Source organism: Hemibagrus wyckioides, linkage group LG01, assembly GCF_019097595.1.
Source record: "Hemibagrus wyckioides isolate EC202008001 linkage group LG01, SWU_Hwy_1.0, whole genome shotgun sequence".
NCBI lineage: Eukaryota > Metazoa > Chordata > Actinopteri > Siluriformes > Bagridae > Hemibagrus > Hemibagrus wyckioides.
This window is the reverse complement of record NC_080710.1, coordinates 17,243,997-17,269,393: the sequence shown is the minus strand read 5'-3', so window position 1 is coordinate 17,269,393 and position 25,397 is coordinate 17,243,997. Positions and strand designations below refer to the sequence as shown.

Here is a 25,397-nt window from a genome sequence, read left to right as displayed (position 1 = left end):
CTGTGCAATCCTCAAAGCCCTATACAGCAACCATTATAACCCAAAGGTATAGGCCTTTACCTCAGGACACCATGCCTGATTGCCAAGGGTATACAATCAAGCATGATTTACTGTGGGTTCTAAAACACTACACCCCCCACCCCCTGACCTCACACACCTGCACACTTGTCCCCTTATTTCCCTCATTGGACAGTTTTAATGTGCTTGTTCATCTAGTGTAAATGGCACTAAATACATCTACAATGCTGAAATAATTGAACACAACCCTTAGAACTGTCTGTAACATAGAACAATGTTATACATTGCCATTTTCATACGCAACTCATTTAAACTAAATGATTAAAAGTGCTCCAGAAATGTATAGTAGATCTAAATGTCTTTTTATGTGTTTGGGCTACTTTTATCCTGTTTGTTACATTCTTCAGAATAAACAGCATGACAAATTTGGAGGACAATCAGAAGAAACAAAATTACTGCAGCAAGTGATTGTTTGTGAGTAAGAGTCGATTCTCAGGAAATGATTTCTCCTTGTGTTTTGGAGGTGCAATACATCACTTGCCAGTCCACTATTGGCAAAGGTGTCATGTTCATGATCGCTCCGTTACCTTCTCAGGCTTGGAGTACAAGCCATAAGTACAAACTCCTGATATGTGCATTTTTCACAAAGTAGTGTCGTAAATAATTATAAATTAGCTTAGAGAGCTTCTACTCACATAGACTGAATGAATGAATGAATGAATGAATGAATGCTGTATGTTTTTTCATTAACAAATCTATTTGAATAAGAGATCTCTACAATATTATGTTTCTACACAGCGTGTATAACTCACAAAAAGATTTGGGACTATATGCACCTGCAGCTGGAGTGTTTTGTTCACACTCATACACAAAATATATAAAAAAACAAACAAATTTATACTGTATGTGTTTATTCAAGCTGTAGTTATTCATTCTTTTTACTGTGCATAGTTCCGGGTGAGTTACATTTATTAGTTCTAGTATCCTTTTGTGGCGTATTTCAAGTCAAGAAAGAATGGGAAGATGGGTGGCGGCCAGTGTCTTCTTTTTCTAGCTTGTTAGAAGAGTGCTCTCGGGTTCTCCCTCCCTCCTTCCCTCTCAATCTTTATGCTGCGCTCTCAGCTCTCCGCGCTCACAGCGTCTCCCGCTCTCCACATCGCTCTCAAAGCAAAGTGTGCGCTCCACGCCGTGCCCATGCCGCCTCATTCTGCCTTTACGCACGGAAGACATTAGATGCGAGGATACCTGCGCGTTTTTGGGATACTGAAGCAACGTGTGACTTTTTTCCCACGTGGCCGTAGAGATTTAAAAACGCTCCAGGCTGTCTGAGATGGTGAAGAAAGTCTTTTCTAAACTACAGACGGCTAGAGAGAGATAGGCCTGGGGAAGGCTGAGAAACTTTTAAGGAGACCTGAATAAGCAAACATCAGCACAAAAAAAGTTAAGAGGGTGAAGGAAAAGCGCTGTTTGGGCCCTGCCCAAACGGGTTCATTAACATTAACAACAAAGCCAATAGGTTGTTTTTTTTTCTTAAGGGGGTCCCTCACCAACCAGCAAGATTTCGCCCAAAAGCAGACAAGAGGAGCGTCCCGCGCTGACGAGACTGGTCGGCAGGAAGCGGTTGATCGCGGCCGGGGTGCTCGGAGTGGTCATGGTGCTCGTGCTGGTCGTGCTCATCCCGGTGCTGGTGAACTCGGCCGGCACTTCGGCACATTACGAGATGCTCGGCACGTGCAGGATGGTGTGCGATCCGTACGGCACCAAATCCCCGAGCAGCACGGCCACGGCAGACACGGCGGCGCGCGACACCGGCCTCGTGCAATCACTGCCCACCTTCATCCAAGGGCCAAAAGGAGAGCCGGGACGGCCAGGGAAGACGGGACCGCGAGGCCCGCCTGGAGAGCCAGGACCTCCAGGACCCGCAGGCCCGCCTGGAGAGCGTGGAGAACCGGGACGGCCAGGCTTACCAGGACCCCCGGGGCCAAACAGCGCTGGCGCCATCAGTGCCGCCACCTACAGCACCGTGCCAAAAATTGCCTTCTACGCGGGCCTTAAGAAGCAGCATGAGGGCTACGAGTTGCTTAAGTTCGACGACGTAGTCACTAATCTCGGGAATCACTATGACCCGACCACAGGAAAGTTTACCTGTTCCATACCGGGGATCTATTTCTTTACTTACCATGTGTTGATGCGGGGTGGAGACGGTACCAGCATGTGGGCAGACCTCTGCAAAAACAACCAGGTGAGAGTTCACACGGCGTCCGTTCCATCGTGTGTCCTAAATGTATTCATGCATGGTATTGTTACAATATTTTAAGACCAGATTTTCAGTTGTCAGTGTTCTTAATTTTTCATATGTTCTGTTTGCTCCTTTCCCTCTTTTCCACATATAGACATTACACCAAATATACGCATGCTATCATACTTTCTAATTTTTTCTATTATTATTATTATTATTATTATTATTATTATTATTATTATTATTATTATTCATTTTTTATTGTTTTTAATGGACAGATGCATAACCCAAGTTTTAACCTTTGTTTCGCCTTGTCTCGCTACATTCTTTAAAAAACACATTTTAAACTGTGTCTTCAGTCTGCAATCCAGTATGTAGTACTTAGACGTCTGTCATCATACAAAATACGCATGATCTATGAAACTTGACACAAATAATGAGGCCCTTTCATATTTTCCTTAGGGTAATTAAAGGCCTATTTCCATTAGACCTAATTACGTGCTTAAATGACTGACAGTGATGAGAAATTCCTTTATTTTATGTTGTTGTTTTCCTGAATTAAGAATGGTTTATTAGAGATAAAATGGTGTGAATCATTTTGTATGACTACTTTGATCAGGTTTGATTATTCGTGAATAATTCAGATTTTCGCTTATTCAGTGATACAGTGATATAGTAATATATTGATACCAGTTTAGTGATATAGTGAGATAGTCATACAGTGACAGTGTGATACAGTGAATTAGTGATACAGGAAATTAGGGATACAGTGAATTAGTGATACAGGTGTTCTGTGGCCCTGGCCGTGGTGCTGAAATAAAGTTATACAGTAGATGCGATGGTGAAGTTTTTTACACTCCCAGAAGGCATTAATCTTGCTTAGTCAACCAACGAGGCACCCCAGGAAATATAAAATGACTTTATATTACCTCTAAAGAGTGTCACTAACTGGTATTTCCCCTCCACAGGTACGCGCAAGCGCCATCGCGCAGGACGCGGACCAGAATTACGACTACGCCAGTAACAGCGCGGTGCTGCACCTGGAGCCCGGGGATGAAGTGTACATCAAACTGGACGGCGGCAAAGCGCACGGAGGCAACAACAACAAATACAGCACCTTCTCTGGCTTTATCATCTACGCCGATTAGGACACGTGCTTTCTTCCTCTTCCCGGGCTTTTCCGACCCATGTCCTTCTTTTCGCACTCACTTTTCTTTTTCAACCTCAAGTCTCCCCTACAGAGCCAGTGGCTGGTGATACACTCCCTCATCCGTGCCATTCACCTTAAATATGTTAGTGTAAGAGTGTGTGGGCGGGACGGTCCGTCTCTCCGTGTCTAATTCAAAAGTCACACACTTGAAGGACAAGTTATATAATCCCGATTACCGAGAAGAACGCTGAAGAAGAAAAAAACATCAGTCCATTAAAAAAGAAAAAAGAAAAAAAAAAACGCCGCTCTTCGATCGCCAAAGCCGTTACTTGTACTGTAAGTTGTTGCTTCTGTAGTTAACAACAAAGTCTATCTGTAAGATGCATTGTAAGTGAAAATGAGATCACTAGTATGTGCAATAATGTTCACAAAATTTAGGCTTATTACCATATTTCAAATATTCATTGGTAATCGCTGGTAGGCCTAATAAAGTTCATATGTCTCGCGACAAATTAAACCCATGTCAAATCATTATTTATTGCTGCGTCCCATTCAGAAGGCAGCTACCTTAGTTGTTCACCTAGATTTATCTTCTCTCTCTCTGTTTTAGGCTGCATTTTAACCGAGAACACACTTTTACATTGTACCTATCGCATTTGGGAATCCCTATACACCAGCACGTCTAAAGCGCTGTGTACACGATGCTTGTTTAATCATAATGGACCCCTTTCCACCGAGCCCAATGACGTATTTCCGTTTTGGTTTTAGCAGGGTAAACCTAGCAAGCAGCACTTGACGGAGTTTACATCATTTAGATCCAAATCAGCCTACCAGGACAAACACAAACAGCACATACACAAGCTGTTACACACACTCCAGCACAAACCACTAAAATGTATTTTTGTGTTTAACTTTCTAGCTTTAGTGTGGCATTAACCATGATTATGTAATATGTAGTATATGGCCAGAAGGCAGAGGACACCAATTGTCATGATCCACAGCCTTAAGATATACTGCTCAAATTATATATAATTTTAGCAGTATACATATTTGTATACATTCATATTTATTAATCATATAGTACAAACTACTTTCCTTGCACATTATTGTCACTCATATTGCACATACAGGTCTTTACACATATTCAACTTTGCCCATATCCTTCTGCACAGTCCATTACTCATATCACTCATTCTTTTACATTTCTTTACATTGCACCTTTATATTCATTATTCATCACTTAATATGTATATACAGAATGGTAAATTTGGTACTTTCTTTCCTTCTTTCTTTCATTCTTTCCTTATTGCCATAAGCTTTTTTTTTTTTTTTTTTTTTTTAAATACAATAGCACTTTTAACAGTATCGCATTTTACCTCAGTTAACTTGCAGTAGACTTGCTGAGCTGTTTACCCTGCATTTTGCTTAATTCCGGATTCTAAACACAAACTTGTGGCTTTGCTGGTGCAATGGTTAAAGGCTTTGCTTTACGGATCAGGAGGTTAGGATTCAAGCCCAAGCACTTCTAAGCTGCCACTGTTGGACCCTTGAGGAAGGCCCTTAACCCTCTCTGCACCAGTGATGCAGATCATGACTGACCCTGCGCTCTGACCCCAGCTATCTAACAAGCTTTGATATATAAAGAATTTCACTCTACTGTAATGTATATATGACAATTAAAGGCTTCTTTTTATTCTAAGTTTGAGAAGGGCCCTTTGTGCCTCGTTTAATCTGCTGCCTATAGTTAGCTGTCTTACAATTGCTCGCTAGCGAACACAAGTCCAATTACCATAGCTATCTAAATTTAATCAAAGAAATGATTGTGGCAAGCTGTGCATTAAACAGTTAAGGAAATTGTATGCGGAATTAAAATGATAGACAGTGGAGGAACCTAGCTGTTATTTCAATATTCTCTCCTAAACCACCTGGCTGTACCTTAAATCATTATGCAGTCATACTGTTTAATTAAGACTTTACATCTCTCCTCAGGCTTAGGTTTGACTTTCTATGTTTGTCGAAAGTTTTGGGATATTGTCTATTCCATTTACAAACACTGCATGCACAATATTCATAGTCCTCAAATTCTTTCATGGGTGTCTGTGCCTAATTATAATAGCCAAGCTATGATTGGTCAATCACTATTTAGGGGAGGGGTTTAAGTCAATTGGATTTGCTTTTATATAACCTTAGTGTGGTAACTAGCAACATTTGTTTTTCGAAATTTGCTGATAATGAAACTCTGCTGCTCTGAAACTCTGCTGCTGCCTTTAAATCTGGTTAATAAGTGTGTAGGTGTGTACCTGTTTATGCTGCCTTCCAAATGGGACAGTCTTTATCTTGGATGAGCACAAATTCCAGCCTAAACGATTTACACCTAAATAGCTGCCTCCCAAATGGAATGAATGGCATAAAACAATATCCACATAGTTCCTGTTATAGGACATAGTGAGAGAAAGATTGACAAACTGCTCTGTATTATTAGTAAAAGAATTGTATCGGTAAACAATCAGTAAATAAACAGTAGCCCTGTCGTACATTAGCTGCAGTATTATGGTGAAGGTTCCAGTGTCATATCATAATCTTGGTGCATTGTGGTACATTTGCTTGCTTGTAGTTGATTGATTGATTGATACCAAACCTGCTATGTAACACCTAAACTTTATAACATGCTGATAAATTCTGCTGTTGATGCCATGACACGCTGAGTGATCGTTGGATGTAGGTTACGCAATGATCTGGCCAGTCACACAGGTATTTATGGTAGACTAACTACAGTACAGCATGACTTTCAATGTATTCGTCACAGTCGAGTTATCTATGACTTCAGTATCTCTAGTTTTTATTTTTTATATCCTATATCAGCTATATTCAGTATATGTCTTGGATCTTGGATCGTCCAGTGAGATGAAGGTTTAATAGAAGAAAATGCATCTGTTTTTACACAGATGTACTGAACAGAGGAAGACTGTGCTTTGTGATGTTGAGAGCACTATGCAGAAACTGTGTTGATATGTAAATGTGTATCTATCTAAGAGAATCTGCAAAACGTGACTACTGATATTGCTACTTATTTTCTATGTACATATTGTAGTGATTTATTTTTATTTCCTCTAAATATACAAATGGCTGGAAAGCACATGACAGTGTCATTGTTTTGGGATTGTTGCATTAGAATAATTGCATTCCTATCTCACATGACCTGAGGGTGTGGGACTTTTTGACCAATCAGAATACACTTCATCTGTACACCATTTACATACATTTTTCCATTAAATGGAAGTTTGAACTGATATGTTAATTCCTCTGACTTATGTTATTCTTAGCTTGTCGGTTATTTACAAATAGATCATGTAAAACCTTGAAAATATAAGATGCTATCATTCAGTTCTGTGATTTTAAAATGAGCCATATAAGCCATACTGAGCCATAAAGGTCATAAAGGTGGATGTAGCTAAAAATATACAGAATCTTATATTTCTAAGGTCTCACTTTATTAAAGCGATGCTTTAACTGTAGATGGTGAATATGCTGGTTATATCTTAGCACATATTTCTGTCAGTCAAAACTCTCACTATTCCTGCATCTTAACTCCTTAAACATTAATCAGATTTAATCTGTGAAGGAATGTGGCTGCACTCATAATGTATTTCTCCCCACTTTTTTTCTGTTTTTTAAAATACGTGAGAAAATGTGGGAGACTACATAAAGTCAATATTTTGAAATTAACTCTGGTCCCTGCAGTCACCTGGACATTAACTCTTATGATGTCATAGGCCCTTTTGTGTATTGATGATGTTGGTGACAGCTTTTTAACATCTTGGAGGCTTCAAGTAAGCTGCCATCTCTAAACAAAAGCTTCTGCCTACACAGAAATCCACATTTCTTGGAATGTAAGGTGGGAAGTCTGATTCTGGCCACCTCATTCTGAGAGTCACAGTGGAAAATGGATCAAGCTACACACACACACACACACACACTTTGTTTTGTTTCACAGTCTCTAATAAACCCACTGAGGTGTTTGGGCTTTAGAAGTACTCTACACCGCCCAATGTCATCTCTGTTCAACTTCACATAAATCCTGTGAAGAGATGGAGAAAGAAGAAGAAGCTGGTGTTGAAGGGTGGGTTAGGGACTATGGACAGGACAAATAGGACAAAGCAACAGACAAACAGACAAAAACCTTACACAAAAGTTTAAATGGAAAGTTTTTTGTTATATCCAAGGTTAAATCAAATCATTTCAACCTGAAAGAGGGATAGATGATTAATGAATGAATAATATTTTTATGTCATCCTAATGTGTGTGTGTGTGTGTGTAGTTTAATTTAATTTTCCTGTTCATTGTGATAATTTGCTGATAGGTGCATTTTGGAGAAAGGTGTATAACTGGACCAATCAGTGAGGGGTCAGGCAGAGGTCATTTCTGTATGTAGAACACTCAGGTGCCTCACATAAGCCATAACCCCTTTAATGAGTGGTACAGTCCTTCTGCTCACTGCCTACCACCAATCTCTCTCTCTCTCTCTCTCTCTCTCTCTCTCTCTCTCTCCTTCTCTCTGTATCTGTTTATCTCTTTCACTTGATGATATCACTTTCATGTGAATGCATTGGTTATTCTTTCATCTTCCATTTATTCTAATCATGGCTCTGCCAGTGACCTTTGCCTAAGTATGAATCAATATTTGGTCACCACTTCTGTACAGCAGCCGAGGCCTTGGAGTGCTGACTTTATTAATTAGTTATAATGGCCATGTCACATCTTCAAAGTTTGGGGGACATAAAAGAAAGCAGGTCCATCAGAGTTACAGAGAAGAGGTACTGCAAAGACATGACAGCTTTCCCAAATGCTTATTCGACTCAAGGGGTATTATTTAAAATTCGTTACGGTTCTGCTACGTAAAAGTCTCTGCTTGCGAAGGTAGACCACCTGACTGTACCTTAATATACAGCTAACATGACTGAATGGCAACTAAAGTGTTCTTTACCCTTCAGGCTTAGTTTAGGGATACAAATAAAATCATTCATAGTGTCTATGTTCTTAATTGCACTTCCGTGTTCTCACTTTTGACTAATGCCATGGAATTTTCATTTTCAGAGAAGAAATGTACACTTGTCTGTCCATTCATCTTTAATCATCCTGAAAAGTAAGAGTTTTATAATAAAATGAGAAATCTACCAAAGTCTGTGAAAACTTGCCTTTGTGAAGTGAATATCTCTGCTCCAGTGAACTGCCTTTAACTAAGTGCATCACATAAACACACACGAGATTGGATAAAGCATGACTTCATATCTGCTACTGAAGCTGAGATGGTTTGTGTTCAAGAAACAAGAGTCGCTCAAATGTAGACAGTTTTTGTTTTTAAATCTTATATTTTTTAGCACAGCTACAGTTTCTTTCCCCCAAAATATTCAGTTTGTGATGTAACATTGACAGACTTTATTCCAGATGTTTACTCATAACCAAAACCTGTTATAGTAACAGTGTCTTTGTGCTGATTACAGCATGGGTGTCATTCATCACATAGAATCCTCTCTGAGAGGCCACCTGTTCAGATGCTAGACTCTGTCCTTCATCAGACCTAGCCGGCCCCTGAGTGAGCATTACTGATACATCACTCAGCCTCTGAGCACTGTAGGTGGGCTGGATCCTCACTCACTCACTCACTCACTCACTCACTCACTCACTCACTCACTCTTATTCTGATCTCATGAACTAAAATAACTGGCAATGATAGTAAGATGTCAAGGAGGATAAATTGACTAACAAAAGTAGCCATAAATGCCCAGGCAGCATTAATTATGTACTTTCTTTTTATAGTTTTTGTTCACATTTGAACAAATTACTACTATGTTTGAAATTGCATTGCAGTATATGATGAGGTGTACATGGAGAAAAAGATCATACAGAAAAGCCATGCGTTTCCCAAGGTTTCAGGTTACACAGCAAGACTCGTGGTGTGTTGATGAATTATCACTGAATGTTGAACAAATGTGTCTTAGCAAAGAAGTTCTGCAAGAGTGGCTGCTGTGAACTTAGCCTCGCGCTCCCACTTTGTTCCATTTAGTTTTGTGTGCTGACCAAAAAACCTTCATCTTATTTATATCCATCTGTCCTTTGTACTTTTTTTGTGTATGAAATTCAGGTCTGTATAAAGTGTCTGAAGTGAGAAAGCAGGAAACACACACAGAGACAATGCTTAAATGGTTAGATTTACTAGAATTCTTGGTTTTGTGGGTTTCCATTTTTGGGGGTTAGATTGTTCATCTTTCTAATGTTTATGTTAAATTATTTTGAGGGGGCATGATGCCTTATTGATTAGCATGTTGCCTCGCACTTCCAGGGTTGGGGGTTTGAGTCCCATCTTCGCCCTGTGTGTGTGTGTGTGTAAGATTGCATGTTCTCCTCTTACTTTGGGGGTTTCCTCTGGGTACTTTGGTTTTTCTCCCCCAGTCCAAAGACATGTGTTGTAGGCTGAGTGGCATCTCTAAATTGTCTGGTGTGTGTAGCTGTGCAATTGTGCCCTGCAATGGATTAGCATCCATCTAGGGATAGGCTTCATATCCAAAAAAAAAACAAAAACTTCGGCACCATAGAAGAACTGTGCTTTCTTCAGTGACTCTTCCACAATAAAGTGTTTGTAATAAAATTTATTGGTATGGGTAGTATGTTCTCACGATTAGCACCAAAACTATTTTTACTGAAGCAGCACTGTTCATTGAGTTGAACACATGGTCCCAAATTTTTAAGGGACATTTGCAAAGACAGTAGATTTATTGTTAGGAAAAAGAGAAAATGTCTTTGTGAAATGAAGAACTGGTTCACACCAGCTCTATATGCCACATTCTGTTAAATCCTATTTGTTTATGTGTTTCTGAATGTACTGCAAAAAAAAAATCATCCTAAACGGCTTTAGCATTCTACGTGGTATCTGAGTAACTGATTCTGTCTACATGCATTTTTTTTACATTTAAAAAGTCATTTTATTACACATTTATTCTTTTGCTGTTTTGAAAACCTTTTTCTGTCTGCCTGACCCATATATGTACACACGTACTTAAGCACAGCAGGGACTTATTACTGCGAGAAAAAGGTCGCTTGGATAAAAACCAATACAAATTGATAAAAAAATGCCAAGAGAATAGGTTCCATCTCATTTATCTAGTAAAGGAGGAGCAAAACCAGAGAAGTACTACAGGTCTGGAGCAGAGAGATGAGGGGTAAAATCAATCCATATGCTTTATTTCTGAGTGCTATTATATCTGAGGGCATTCATAAAGTTGACATGTTGTGCTACTTATTTAGGACTACAAACCAGGATAACTACAGCTCAAGCCTGTAGCATCTTCTGTTCTCTGCTGCACATCTACTGTGAATGATATTGTGCACTGAAGCAGGCTCAAGTGATACTTATGCATGATACAAAGACGTGGGTTCTGATGTAGGTTCTCCTAATATACACTCACCGTCCACTTTGTTATGAAGACGTTCACATCTTTTAATTTATGCAGTTATATAATCAACCAATCATGTGGCAGCAGCACAAAGCATAAAATCATGCAGATAGAGGACAAGAGCTTCAGGTAATGTTCAGATCAAACATCAGAATTAAGAAAAAGTGTATCTTTAACCATGGCATGTGTTTATTGGTGCCACTGAGTATTGCATAAACTGTTAAACATAAACTCTTCTGGGATTTTTACACTAGTGTCTCTTGAGTTTTACACAGAATGATGCGAAAACCAATAAACATTGAGTGAGCTGAGGGTCTGCAGCTTGAAACACCTCGCTGATGAGAGAGATCAGAGGAGAATTATCAAATGGGTTTGCGCTGACAGGAAGTCTGTAGTAACTCAGATAAGCACTTTTCACAACTGTGGTGAACATTTACATTTATGGCATTTGGCAGAACAAAAAGGAATCTCAGAGTGTACAACACATCAAACCTTGTGGTGGATAAGTGACAACAGCAGATGACCAGATCAGGTTCCACTCCTCTCAGTCAAGAACAAGGCTATCATGGGGACAGGCTCATTCAAACTGGACAGCTAAAGACCGGAAAAGACCAGGTGATTTTATTTCTAATCTTTATCTGTCGAGTTTGGTTGAGTCTGTGCTCATGATAGCCTCAGATTCTTGTTCTTGGCTGATCAGACTGGAACCTGATGTGGTCTTCTGTTGTTTCAGTCCCTTCACCTCAGGATTTGATGTTTGCTACCTGCTGAGATACTTTTCTGCTCAGCACAGTTGTAAAGAGTGCTTATCTGAGTTATTATAATATTACTTTAATTAATAAGTAGTAATTTAATGATATTCAGTAATTCATTTCAATTACACAGCCTACTTACCTCTACATTAATAACCTAATCTACATAAGAGAAATTTAAGGAATTATTTACAGTTTATAATGGGAAAACAGTTATCACTTGGATTAATAATATCATATCAGTCTCTGCCACATTCCCTGAGGTACAACATAATATTTTACCTATGGCATGTGCTTAATAAAAAATCTGATTAAATACACACAGATATTGTACTGAATGTTTTTAACACTGCATTTCTTAATCTGGCGACTTTCCTATCAGACAGTCAAGGTTGATTCATTTTCTATGCCAGCATACCTCTGAACAAAACAGCTGTAATTCAAATGTTTCTATTAATGAGCTCATTTACTTGTATAAGCTATAAGTTGAATAATAAGCATAAAAATAATGTTATTATTTAACCAATAAAATAAACAATTGTTGACATGGTGAAGAATTCTGTATGGAGATCTACATTAATTGGCGCAGTGCTGGGTGTCAGTGCTTTGAAACAGTAGATACATTTTCTAACACAGTGTTCAGGATAGAGGACTTTGTGCTCTCCGGTTTTTGTTATTGGAAAATAATCCACTTTTTCCACACTTAAAGGGAAACACTGGCCTAATCATAACCCAAGAATTGAAAGTTTTTGTTAGGATATGTACCATTCTGTCACACAGTATTGTTTTGCAATAGAAATATGTAATTCCCCATAAGAAATCCCAATACCAGCTCTTCCCACACACACAGCAGCTACCAACCAAGGAGGGTGAAGGCTAATACATGCTTTCTCCAGAACTGCCACTCTGTCAGATGGTGGGCAGCATCACACACACACACACACACACATGGCAGAAAGCTGTATCTGCCTACATGAATGCACAGACGCTCATGATTGGCCAGTGTGATTGTGATTGATTAGGGAGAATATCATCCCTCCCACTGTGAGACCATAGCTGTCAGTGTTTGCTCTAACACACTCCCGGCCACGGTTTGCTGTGGGATTGGCAGGGCTCAAACTTGCGATCTCTGGTTAATAGGGCAAATGCTTTTCTGTTCTGCCTCCTGCGAACCTCTAGTACAGCACTTCAACCTGGTGGATATAAAAGAAATTTGAAAGCAGACTTACTGGGTCTTCTATTGAAGAAAATGCTAAATAGCAATTCTGCCTGTCTTTAGTAATTAGCCCTAGATTTAGCACATGTCCCTTTCACTGCCCGCCCACCCCCAAAATAGTTTTCTTTCATATAGTTTTTTTTGTTTTAGGTTTTGCATCTTTTTTGCAGTATTCAAACAGAGAATCCTCACTACAGAGCTTCTATCGCTGTAAGACATGAGTTGGCATGCTCACAATTGTTAAAATTTAGATTTTAGCCAGATGGTAAAGAGGATAAAAAGGTATAGAGTATATGGTTGGTGAAAAACTCCATTTGGTCAAAACTAAGTTATTTGTAATCTTTGGGTGTTTTTTCAAATTCAGCCACAGCAACATATGGCAGGTTTTTACCACCACACATATACAAACAATGTTTTAGATATTTTTTATTTCTCAATGGTAAATAGCATATTTAATAAAGTTATATAGAACAAATACTAAAAGAAGGACAGCAAAGCATACAAGGAGTGGGGAATGCATTTTCCTGTGAGAAAATAATCAACTGCTATTTTCCACATTCATGAGCTCAGGTATCTATAACTGTCTTACTTTAATAACACCCACAGACACACACCCTCACACACTTTCTTAATTACAGAAGGTCAAGGAGTGAGGAGGGAAATTGCCACATGTTAATATAAGAGGTAACATTTAATGATGAGGGGGCGAGAGGGGAGATACACAAGAAGCGTTTCCCCTACGAAAGAGGTTTGATTACAGATGGCGGAGTGAAATGTCACTGGTCTGCTTTCATCACACCACACTTGAGTCTGTAGGCCACAGACTCACATAATACACATAACCATCAGCATGCTGCTCATTTTCTGTAACAAATGTAAAAACCAGTGTAACGTAAAACAATTCCTTTCTGCATATTCATGAACAGATGTTAAAATGTTGTTCAAACAGGTTAAAGAGGCTATATTTTGTTGTCAATAGAATATCTTGAAGACATGGAAAAAAATAACAGTAAGAGAGAAAAGCAGAGAATTCGAATCTTTTATCTATTCTACTCTTCATCTCCACTTTCAGAGTATAGGCCTGCAGCCGGTGCCAGTCTCTAGTGGTGTGTATGAATACAAAGCATGCTACTCAGTGTGATGGGAGACGACCCTGTCTTGGCTTGATAGACTCAAAATCTTAAAGCTCTGTTTTGGAAAACAGTTTGGCCCACCGACACTGTTGTCCCTGACAGAGCTCCAAAGAGGATAATTAAAACCCAAAAGGAGCTGGCCCTGACAACTCCAAAATCCTTCCAGACTTTGACTGATCTGCGCTGTGAAAAAATTGCCCAATTACCTTCACCCTCATCCCATCTCCCTCAGTCATGTGAAGATAGATAGATAGATCGAGAGAGAGAGAGAGAGAGAGAGAGAGAGAGAGATTTCATTTCAGTTGTCATTACTTTTAACAAGAGAGTAAACTGGACTCAGTAACTATTCATTACCACACTTTACAGTCTGACAATTATTTTCAGCTGGTTGGCTTTAAACTGTATTCAGTGTGTAAATATACTGTATGACATACTGTAGAATGTATAAATGCTCATATTCGCTTTAATAACATGCAGACTTCTGGCATGAACAATATTGCAATCCTAGAAATCTGGAAAAGATTCAGCATTCTGATGCACAACTAGGCACAGACAAACTGACAGAGAACCCCCCCCACACACACACACACACCACCTCGGCTCTCTTCCCTTTGCTTTGATTTTATCACTTGTGACAAGTGCTGTGAAACTATTTGGATGGGGATGTGATTCACTTCACTCCATGCTTATCAAATCTCCAGGAGAGGAGACTATTAACTCAAAGCAAATTGTGCCAAGTAGCTTAAAGCGTCTCTTGTCTGTTCTAATATCACTGATATCTCCATTTGTTGTCAAGGTATAAAAGAGTATCGTGTTTTCAGTTATTGGAAACTCGATGGTAAAAACGTCACCTCACACTGTTGTCCTCTTTCCTCTCTCTGCCATCAATCTACTTGTTGTTAATATCAATACGGCAAACAAATATTTTACTTATATATTAATTTTATTTTTTAAAGCATCTCAAATAGTCATGACATTGTATTATTTAGTATCTCCATCTCACATTAGATACGCATAAGAATGAAATCTTAACCAAACCCAGAAATCACCATATTTTCTAAATATTCCGGCAAATTTTCATTAGTCTTTATTTTTGTTGTTTGTTTGTTTGAAGGAGTATCAGAAAAAAAGGACATGATCATGGTGACTGACAGTGATGAAGTGTTATTCTGAAAACACTCATAAATGTCTTCTTTGTTTCAATTCAGAACTAAGCATCATGGCTCCAACACTGATTATTTAAACACAGAGCTAAATAATTATATACAAAATAATTTTTATTTGTATATTATGTAAAAGGTTAGTCAGTTAGTTTCAGGACATCAGTAGAAATGTGTGGGTGCAGTAGATCCAGAGTCAGGGGTGAGATTGTACCCAGAATGAGAATCTAGTCCATGCAGGGCACCATGCACACACACACACATACACACACACACACACACACACAGATTTACACCTAAGAGCATTGTAATGTAGACAGTGTTTTGGGAAGTGAAAAGAAACCCACATGGACAGTAGAGGAAGTTGTAAAACCCTGTGCAGACAGTAAGCTTTGCTCAGGATCGAACTGAAGACCCCGAAGCTGTGAGGTGGCAATGCTAACCACCATGTCACCTTTTAATTCCTCCTGCATGTCAATAACAGTGACCCACAAACTAGCATAGGAAGCTCAATTAGTGCCCTCATTACCCTGATCTCTGCGGGACTAGTCTGAGAGTGGACCCTTCACACCAGGTCGTCGAGACTCATCCGATACGTCTATCACTATGTGGGCAGGGCCTGTTCAACAGGAGAGAATCTGGCATCTGGTTCAGAAGCGGACTTCAGCGCATTCCTGACAAGAGCAGCACTGCAGACACAGAGGAGGACAATAGAGTGGACTTTAGACAAGTCAAACAGGCCACTCATGGAATCATTCCCCATAGGACCCATGTACAGATAGTCACCATGACAACAAAGCAGAAAGTGAAGCACTAACAAAGACATGGTGAGCCATACAGCAGCTGATCAATCTTCTTACAGAGAAAAAGATACTCTTTAGGAATGTGTTGTTATTTATTCTTGAGCCTGAAAGCACTCTCAGGCCTCTCCAGGATTCGTCTTTTATTGTTTTATGATTAGATGAGTTTGAATATATCATGTACACTCACTGAGAACACTGTGCTAATTTGTATGGACTAGATATAGCCAGGTCCATAATATATTCACACTTATATATATATATATATCCCATGCTTCTTTAAGTTATTCAAAGTTATTAACCTTATTTTATATTTAAACCCTATTTAGACCATTTCTGAGTAAAATTTCTGCTGTCCTGGTATGTGACACTGTCTTCTGAATCTTCTGAAATGAATTCTTTCACAAACTCTACAGTTTGATGAACTAGTGAACAAATGTATATCATTGTGTTCTGTGCAACAATCAGAAAATATATAATTATAAATATATAAATATACAAGCTCTGAATAGTCGAACCCCTTTCATTACAGCACAACAGTAAGTCTCTGTATGTTTACCAGTTCAAAAGATATATTTCCATGGCTTTATTATTAGATAGAATTAGCAGAAATGCACTTTCGTTCATTTGGCCTAGGAAAGAAAAAACACATTTAATATTACCAACATGTAATTTAAGAATAAAAAATAAATATATAGATGATGTTAATATAAGCTAATATCTTGTTTTTCACCAGATAAATTAAATATTAGTCATTTCCATTAAAAATTTGTATGGGCATCACTTTGTCCCACAACATCACCTCTACAAAATAGAGGCAATAACCACTTCAATTCTTCTTGTGTAAAGTCTTTTCACAGAAGATGATAAATCGATTGTGACATTCCTGAATGGAGTGCAATGCATTTAATTAGTACAAGATGCACTGGAGAAAGTTACACTGCCCTGCACAGACCAAAATCAGCCTGTCTATTAAGATGTGCTGTGTGCAGTTACGTTAGTGTACTGTCTTTGTATATTGGCATCTTCACCTGATTTTTGTCCAGCGAACTGATACTAATTCTGCTGCTGTCTGTTAGAGCTACTGGATCATCCAAATCCTCCCCACAGGTTAAAAAGTTTTCAACCCTGACACAGGTGCTTGTAGGTTTTACTTTCATTTAGCTGTGATGATGTGCCACCTACATTAATATAATCAGTCAGTTATCATCATCACCAATCAGCAACACTCACAGACAATATCTCATTCTGGATGTTTACTTTTTCGGACAGGATAAACTGTCTGTGGAATATGATATGGATGAGAAAGAAGAGCAATATTTGTCAAAGCAGCTTGATCATTACATACTCCTATAGGACTCTGGAAAGAGGACTGTATTGACTTACTCACTCCCTAGAGTCCTGTTGCCCTTCTCCTCTCTGTTCAGCTGGTCATTTGTGGTGTGTAACTGTGGTAGAATGAGATAATTGGAGGTCTGGCGTTTCCTTAAAAGAAGAATTTATTGATTGTGAATGTGGTCAACACCCTATTTGTACTGGTATTTGAATGGTCAAATATTTCCTATTTAAAGGGTAATATAAATACATGGGTTATAGCAGTATTTGAAAAGCATCAGTTCCACTCTGAGGCCTTCTGTGAACACAATTCTTCTGCACTAATTCATACACGCGTGGTCAGTGGGATTAGATTTAATAAAGCATTCTGCCTGTAATAGGAATTTAACCATAACAGCGGACAGGTTTTTAAACACTACATTACCTGGTCCTGTCAGATTTTGTAAAGGAGCACAAAAAGGTGTATACATTCCAAGAGGGCCACATGTATAATAGATTCGATTCATTTGTCCGTGTGTGTGTGAGGAAGAACATTATACCCTGGTAAATGAAAGCATGACCACTATCCCCCGACACACACATTAGCATGGACCCTGTCATGTCTCTAACTCCGTCCTTGTCTCCCAGTCTGCCTTATTCTTTCAGGTCCCAGCGGAGAGGACCAGAGCAGGAAAATCGATCGCTCCACAGCCAATTTGTTAGCTGTGCATGCCTGACTGAGCCGCTCCGTGCTAATACATCACAGACATTTACAGCAGGGCAGAACACACACACACACACACATACAACCATGACTGGTGCTCAAACCTACAGGTCACACTGACATACCACACATAATCACCACATCCGGACTCAAAGCACACAAGGCTCGATTAACCTGAATACACTTAATAACTACTTGTATAATAATGTTATTATATTATTCTTAATAAGTTTCTTTTTTTCAAAATCTTGAAAAAAGAACATTAAAAAAAGCGAACAGGTTTTCCTTTATAACAGTGTCATGTTATGTCATAACGGTGTCAAAATCATGAAATAGCCTTAACACTAAATTACCATTTTCATGTGCATATTATACACTGAAATTATTTCAGTGTAAAATTGCTGTATAACCAAACTTACACTTCATTTGTGTTTCATTTCCACAGTAAACTGTTGCATACATTTATCATCCATTCATTTATCTTCATTAACTGCTTTCTCCTGGTCAAGGTCATAGTGGTTCCAGGGCAATACACACACACACACACACTTTCACCATTATCTAATAATATTTTTTCATTTTATTTTATTTAATTTAATCCACCATAATCCTTACCAGGCAGTTTCTAAGGATGTCGTGAATGCATCTTTCTGTATCTCACTTGCAGCTGAAGAAAGAAAAAAAACATTTTTTGTTGCGTGACAGGTCATCAGTCCTGTTGCACATCTTTCACCTCAGTTCAGTGCCCTGTGAACGTTTTTTTAAACAATTTGTATATATTTAATTTATTTTATTAATACATGTAATAAATTAAGGTTTGTATTCGTTTAAAGCCCTGCTGCATAGTCGCACAGCTCTTTATATTTGACTATTCTGGGTTTTTTTCAGTATTTTAGAACCCAAACACTTACAAAACTATATCAAGATAAAAGAAATCTATTTCAATCCCTTTACATGGTCTGTGGGCAGTGATGCAAAAGACGTCCTTCACTGGCTCTTGACACTGCTTTTTCGCTAAAGATGTGATTTCTGGTGGTTACTGCACTACATTTTCAGAAATGTTTAAGGAGTTATCCAGTACTGATGGTCACAGAGGATCCACTCTGTGATTTTCTAAACACTCAAAAGATAAAATGAATAACAAGATCACATGATATTAATCTCCCATTGATTTCCTCCTACTGAAACCACATGAGACTTCCTCTTTTCTCCCTAATTGTAGGATGCATGCAGATGGGGAGGACTGATCCAATTCTAAGGTACAGCCTGGGGAGATGTACTAATTAGTTAGACTAAAAAATGCGCTATTTTACCTTCATTTAAGTCCATTAGCTCTGGTGAAATGATTTTCCGATACTTTAACTTCACTGGCATGATTGTTAAATAAAATCAACCTGAAAGGCCATTTTGTGTCTTAAAGTCAAAACATAGCAACGGTATCAACACAGCTACATTAAATGCGTTTCCAGTTTCCTGTTATTTGATGACAGGGTCATGAGGGTCATGTGTGCACACATTTGTAATGTGTGTGTATGTTGTGTCTGAGCAGTGTGCTTTCACACAAGCACACTCTAATAACAAAGTGTAGACAGCTTGCAGCATTGTGTCAGTAGCTGTGGTCCCTGCAGTGACCTGTGCACCACTTGCTTTCACACCCTGCCGCTGAGGAGAGGAAGTTAACGAGTGTCAGGCAGCGGGAGCGACGGAGCTAAAGACGAGTCCGCGTCAGAATGAATTGCCACTCCTGCAGCACTGTTTTGGTGGCTATTAATAGAGCACCACAACGATTTGAGAGAAGATCCGCATGCAGAGATTATGGCTTGTCAGTCTGAGTGCCACTGGGCATAGCTGGACTGTGAAATCGGGAGCCTGATAAAGAGATAGAAAGCAGGAGGGAGGACTGATTAAACGCAGACTTCTGGAGGTTAATTGTTTGTTTGTGTGAACGGTTTACTCTGCTGGGTGCTTTGTACATCACAGTGGTTGCTCACAGCTGTGAGAGGTGGAATAATGATCAGACAAGGAGAGGAATTAGGAATCTTTGTACACACACATCACCAGATATAGTCAGTTTCTCTCTCTCTCTCTCTCTCTCTCTCTCTCTGATAGATTGATTGACAAAACTGGTGTGAAATGTGGAGTGAGATTTTATTGGGGGTGGCAGGGGCCAAGTATCCAAATATCACCACAAGAAATGGAAATATCTGACAGAGAGACTTTTGGCTGGTCTCTACAAGAAAAATGACAAAAACTGCAGATTTTATTAAACATAAAAAGCGAGAAAAAAAAAAAACCCTAAATGAGCCCAAAGGTTAAGATTAATTATGGAATGTCCCCCCAAGGACAGCTTGTGTGTGTGTGTGTGTGTTCCTACTTGAATATTTCGCTAAGACGGTGAGAGAACGCTGATAACTTGCTGTCATTAAAATGCTGTATTCCAATGCTGATCTTAAAAGACCCCCTACAACTTTCACTTTACCTCTATTCTACACTTTTTCTCTTCTCTCTCTCACCACTTCTTTCTCTGCCTCTCTCGACCTCCCTCCCATCTTTATTAACAGCCCTCGTGTTGTTGCTCTCATTTGTCAGTGTTGCCATTCTGTCCTCAAACCCCACACTCCGTTTGATGAATAAAGATGGCTCCCATAAGTTCCAGTCACCATGGAAATGCCGTGCTCGCAAGGATTTAAGAGGAAGAGGCTGTTGCCAAAATCAGCAAGGAATGTTCCGGCACGCTCCAGAGCAGCGATCGTTCTGTTTCAGTGCCGAACACAGCTGTGTTAAGCCTCCCTGCTGCCTGACAGACATCCGCTAACAGCTTCTGTGCTGCTTAGAAATACAGTGCTGCCCTGAGGGAGCACGAGATTCCAGTTAAATTGCTCTTTATGAATTGCTCACCTGGCATGCTTTATTAATAGTATAGTGGAGCCCTGCCTAATGTTCTGTCCAACTAGATCTTTAACATTTACACAAGGAGGCTACATTTATAGACAAGAAGTAATGCAAACACACCCATAAACACACAATCAGATAACTGTGAAATAAGAGTATATGGCTGTCAGAAATAAGGGTTGGACAGAGATGATCCTCAAGGTTAATTAAATCTTTCAGGCAGAAGGAGAAGAGGTAAAACAGGATCTTCCGATTCTGTCATGGCAGAGGAGCTCATTTACCAAATGACTGAACTATACCTGCACCAGATATATCATTTACTGGCTTTTGCCACATATTCAGGAAACTTCAGGTTCTTCAGGATCTCCAGGTAGTCTAAAGGAGTACTGTTTTCAATAAAGAAGCACTATATTGTAGGGATCTACAGAGATTCTAGACTTAATCAGCTAGCAGCTTGCAAAACACCTGAGAAAAGAAATAAAATAACTTAATAAAATCATTTTAATTTATAGAGCACATTTGCATTTTGACTTTCACTGGGACACTCCAATCCTAATGCTTTCCACAGAAGGATAACAAGATTAAACAGAGTATTCATGATGCAATCCTAACTCAAGGGTTGCATTGGGTACAGGTTTTCTCAGGATGAATGTCTTTTCAGTGTTTACAATTTTACCAAAACACTCAGATCCTGTGGATTAAAATGAGCTGGAGGTAAACTGTAAACACCGTAAATCCAAGGCCAAGAAATGATATATAAACATTATGGATGTCTTTCAACACAAATTAATAAATTATCCCAATTATCTCCCAGGACTTGGAAGGTTCATACTTACAGTACCTTATATAAGTATACAGTACCTTGCATAAGCAAAAACAAGTCTGGGACAATGGAGTCTAGCAATATAGGCTATTGTAAAAAAAAATATAATATTGAAAGGTTAAAAAAGATTGCAAACCCTCAGAACACAATTTACAGGAAGAGAATAACAATAATAAATAAACAAAAACCAACAAAGAATACCCCACAACCACAACTCTGCCTGGAGGAGGCTGACTACCAAAAGTCGATAACCAGGTAAGGACCAGGTAACAAGCAACCAAAAGGCAATAGATAAGCCTGGAGGAGCTGGCAAGATCACAGGACAACCACTGGCCAAATATACTCCACAAAGCTGGGCATTATGAAAGAGTGTCATGAAATATGAAACATCATTTAGAGTTTTTTCCAGATATTTGTCGGAGAGTCACAAAAAATGTATTTCTCTAGTTTGTTCTGATCAACACTGAACTTTTTGGCCTTGGTCCAAAGCATTATGAAGACCTAAAACTGCATCTCACCCAGACAGCACTATGCCTAGAGCAAAGCATGGTGATGGTAGCATCATGTTGAGTTACCCAGTGCCTCTTGGTTGCTTGGATTTAATTGTACTACAGCAGATGTGTAATGATGAATCCATGATTGAGGTTGTTCAAGAACATTATCTCAGCTAGCTTTTGCTTTGACAGCTCCTTAGCTCTCATGACAATATTTGTTTAGGTGTGTTATCTAATAAATTTTGGGGCCTTCCAGGAACTGACTAATTGAGATGATGTGACTCTAATTGCACATTAAACTGTTTATGTGAATTCTGGTTGCAACTGGAGCAATTCATGGTTTTTACAGCAAATTGGTCACTTTTTTATTTTATTTTTTTCATCCCCCCCCACTCACTCCTCAATTCTGTGTGACATGTAATCATACAGAGATTCATGACATATAATCCTTGTCATCTCCTTTTCAGTTTTAAGGAAATGTTATGAACTTATGAAAGACTGCATAGTTTAACAAGCTGATCTACATTCCTTGCTCTTGTAAAAAATCTATCATCTATTAGTTTCAATGTAGTTCATAGACATGACTAAAAAATTAACTTTATAATGAGTAATTGAGCCATGACCTAGGATATAACAGTGTTTTAGAATTTTATCAAACATTACTGTTAGACAAGTTTGATGTAGCAGTTAGGACTATTACCAAGTTTATTCTGTCACTTTTTACCTACAGCGCTTACTAGAATAAGGAAGTCCACACCCACTCCATGTCATGCTTTTAGTTCTTTGGGTAAAGGCATCAGCAGTCTCAACTAAAACAGGATCAACTACAATCAGCTCTCTCAGTCTTTCTATTATGTGTGAAAGGGAGCACTAGAACCTGAGGAAGGATTTGAACACAGCAGGACAACAACTTAACTCTGATGTGTAGTGGTATGCTCTTCTTTTTGAATTGGTTTTAGCACATCATATATATACCAGGACTTTATATTTTACTGTATAATACACATCATGGGGTCTGAGTCAAGCAAAGATAAGATGTATTGCAACAGATATTTAAATGGCACTGGACCTCCAACACTGGCTAACCAAGGTATGTTATTGTATTCACTTCCTAAACTACCTTAATGTCTTTGTATGGTACTGTACAGTTCAGGGTGTAACCAGGTTATTTTTTAGAAACAGTTAAAAATGGAACAATCAAAATAAACTCTAAAATAGTAAGTGGAAACCAACCGGACGGACGGATGTCAATAATGCACCTGAGGAGGAATGTGGAAGGATATCCAAACTATGATACCATACAGATGAACTTTGAATTTGAAGATGGAATACAAACGGTCAGCTCATAATGCTTTTTTTTCTTTTCTTTTTTTTTTTGATTTACATCATTTTCAGCACTACACTTAGAAAAATGTTTGCATGACATAGTTTCGGTTAGCTTAGTTGAAGTATTAGAAGTAGCCTCAAGGACATTCCTGGCTGATTTTCTCTGCTCTGTGGTATTTAGTTCAACCGGTTTCACTGCTTAAGATTACAGGTAACATCTGCATTTTGTTTGACAGCTGTTTATGATTAGTTTCTGGGGTGTAATTAAGAAAAATCTAACTACAGGCAATCAGAGAAAAGGGCTCACTTTATTCATTAGTGTGTTTCTACTTTGACACTATGACTTACCATCATTGTGATAGTGTTTCCTTCTTTCCTCTGAAGGAGGAGCATCCTAATCCAGGGCAGAAATACTACGGGCTTAAAACAGTGGCCTTTGTGCCTTACAACCATGAAGGAATAAAGGTATACCGTCTGCTAGAGGAAGCATTCCAATACAAGCTGCTGTTTACAGTGGTGACTACTAGTACCGGAGAAGAACGAGTTACCTTTTCTGACATTCCTTTAAAAACCAAAGAGAGTGGTGGGCATGACAGGTGAGGACTGTGTGAAATTAGATGTCTTATGATAATGCAGTTGGTTGCATTTTTTAGTAAAAGTTTTACTTCTATTATATTTTCTTTGTCAGCTTCAGCTACCCCGACCCGAAGTATCTGAAAACAGTGACGAAGATCCTGAACTTGAAAGGGATCAAATGAGAAGGAAAGCTGAACGATGAACAATTTTCCAGCATAATATATAAACTGTGTGAACAATTTTATTGTGAAAAGTGACTTTCTTTATTTTGTGTATATGTGCAGACATTACATTCACAGCCAGTCAACAGACACCTGGTATTTATCATGTTTTGTAACAGCATAGTCATTATCAATGCCACCAACCGAGCAAAATGATAGAGAATGTATTAAAAATAAGGAAACTTAAATATATATTGAATTTATGAACTGGTTTGCTCTCAGATTCTAATGGAACTTTCAATGAGTGCTTTGGTAAAGGCAGATGCACTTGGATGGTCAATTTATTAAATCTATAGATAAGACACTTACACACTGATAGTAAAAATTGTATAATAATAATAATTTTTGATGTAATACAAGTGGACTTTTTAATTATAATAGAGACAGATTATTCCAACAAAGTTAATGTATTTTTTAATTTATTAATTCTGTTTAAAGTTTTAGATTATTCACATTATTAAAAAAATAGGCCATTTAAACAAAAATATCAAAATATAGGGTGCTCTTTTGACTGGCAGTGTTCATGGAAAGTATTAAAGGAACTTGGATTATGTTTGCGACAGATGGCATTTACTGTGAGATATTTTGTTATGTAGTCTGGAATGTTGTTGAACAACTGTCTACTTGACAAGAGATAAGAATGCAGAGAGATTGCACTGTACTATATGGCTAGCAAGTTATTTTAGTCTCCATTGATATCTTTTAGAATCTCTCTTCCTGTAGATCTTTTTTTTTCATTATGTCTGTTAGTATTTATCTAGCTTACAAATTATTGTTTGTACAAGCTTAGCAGATGACATGTTTGTAATATTGTATTTCATTTGTATAGTGTAAATAAACCTGTTTCATCAAAGCTGGGATTCATATAACACAATATCATTTACCCGTTTTCCTTTTAAATGGATAGGTGTTAATTACACACTAAGGTGACTCTCGCACCTCAGACTCATGGGACATGCCATTTGATTCATCAGGCAAGATGGAAGATCGAGAGTGTAAATTAAAACTCTTAATTATAAGCAAAAGTGTCATTAGGAACATTAAATGGAGCATTAAAAGTTCCTAGTCTATTGATTTTAGTTTGTCAGTATAGATTCGCTGCAAATGT

At 38.5% G+C, this 25,397-nt stretch overlaps 2 protein-coding genes across 4 annotated transcripts; both read left to right on the top strand.

Annotated features, from left to right (window-relative positions):
• Positions 1-1,003: 1,003 nt before the first annotated feature.
• Positions 1,004-8,409, top strand: c1ql3a (complement component 1, q subcomponent-like 3a). Its single transcript, XM_058411973.1, has 2 exons — positions 1,004-2,260; positions 3,226-8,409. Exons 1-2 carry the CDS (start codon positions 1,670-1,672, stop codon positions 3,403-3,405), a joined length of 771 nt encoding a protein of 256 aa, XP_058267956.1. The 5' UTR covers positions 1,004-1,669; the 3' UTR covers positions 3,406-8,409.
• A 14,513-nt stretch (positions 8,410-22,922) lies between these two features.
• Positions 22,923-25,125, top strand: dtx3la (deltex E3 ubiquitin ligase 3L a). Of its 3 annotated transcripts, none has more exons than XM_058372794.1 (4): positions 22,942-23,256; positions 23,349-23,503; positions 23,877-24,088; positions 24,181-25,120. In XM_058372794.1, exons 1-4 carry the CDS (start codon positions 23,175-23,177, stop codon positions 24,248-24,250), a joined length of 519 nt encoding a protein of 172 aa, XP_058228777.1. In that variant the 5' UTR covers positions 22,942-23,174; the 3' UTR covers positions 24,251-25,120. The 3 variants fall into 3 exon arrangements, with proteins under 3 accessions (XP_058228803.1, XP_058228777.1, XP_058228698.1); XM_058372715.1 differs by having other exon boundaries at positions 23,343-23,503; XM_058372820.1 differs by lacking the exon at positions 23,349-23,503 and having other exon boundaries at positions 22,923-23,256; positions 24,181-25,125.
• The last annotated feature ends 272 nt before the right edge of the window (positions 25,126-25,397 follow it).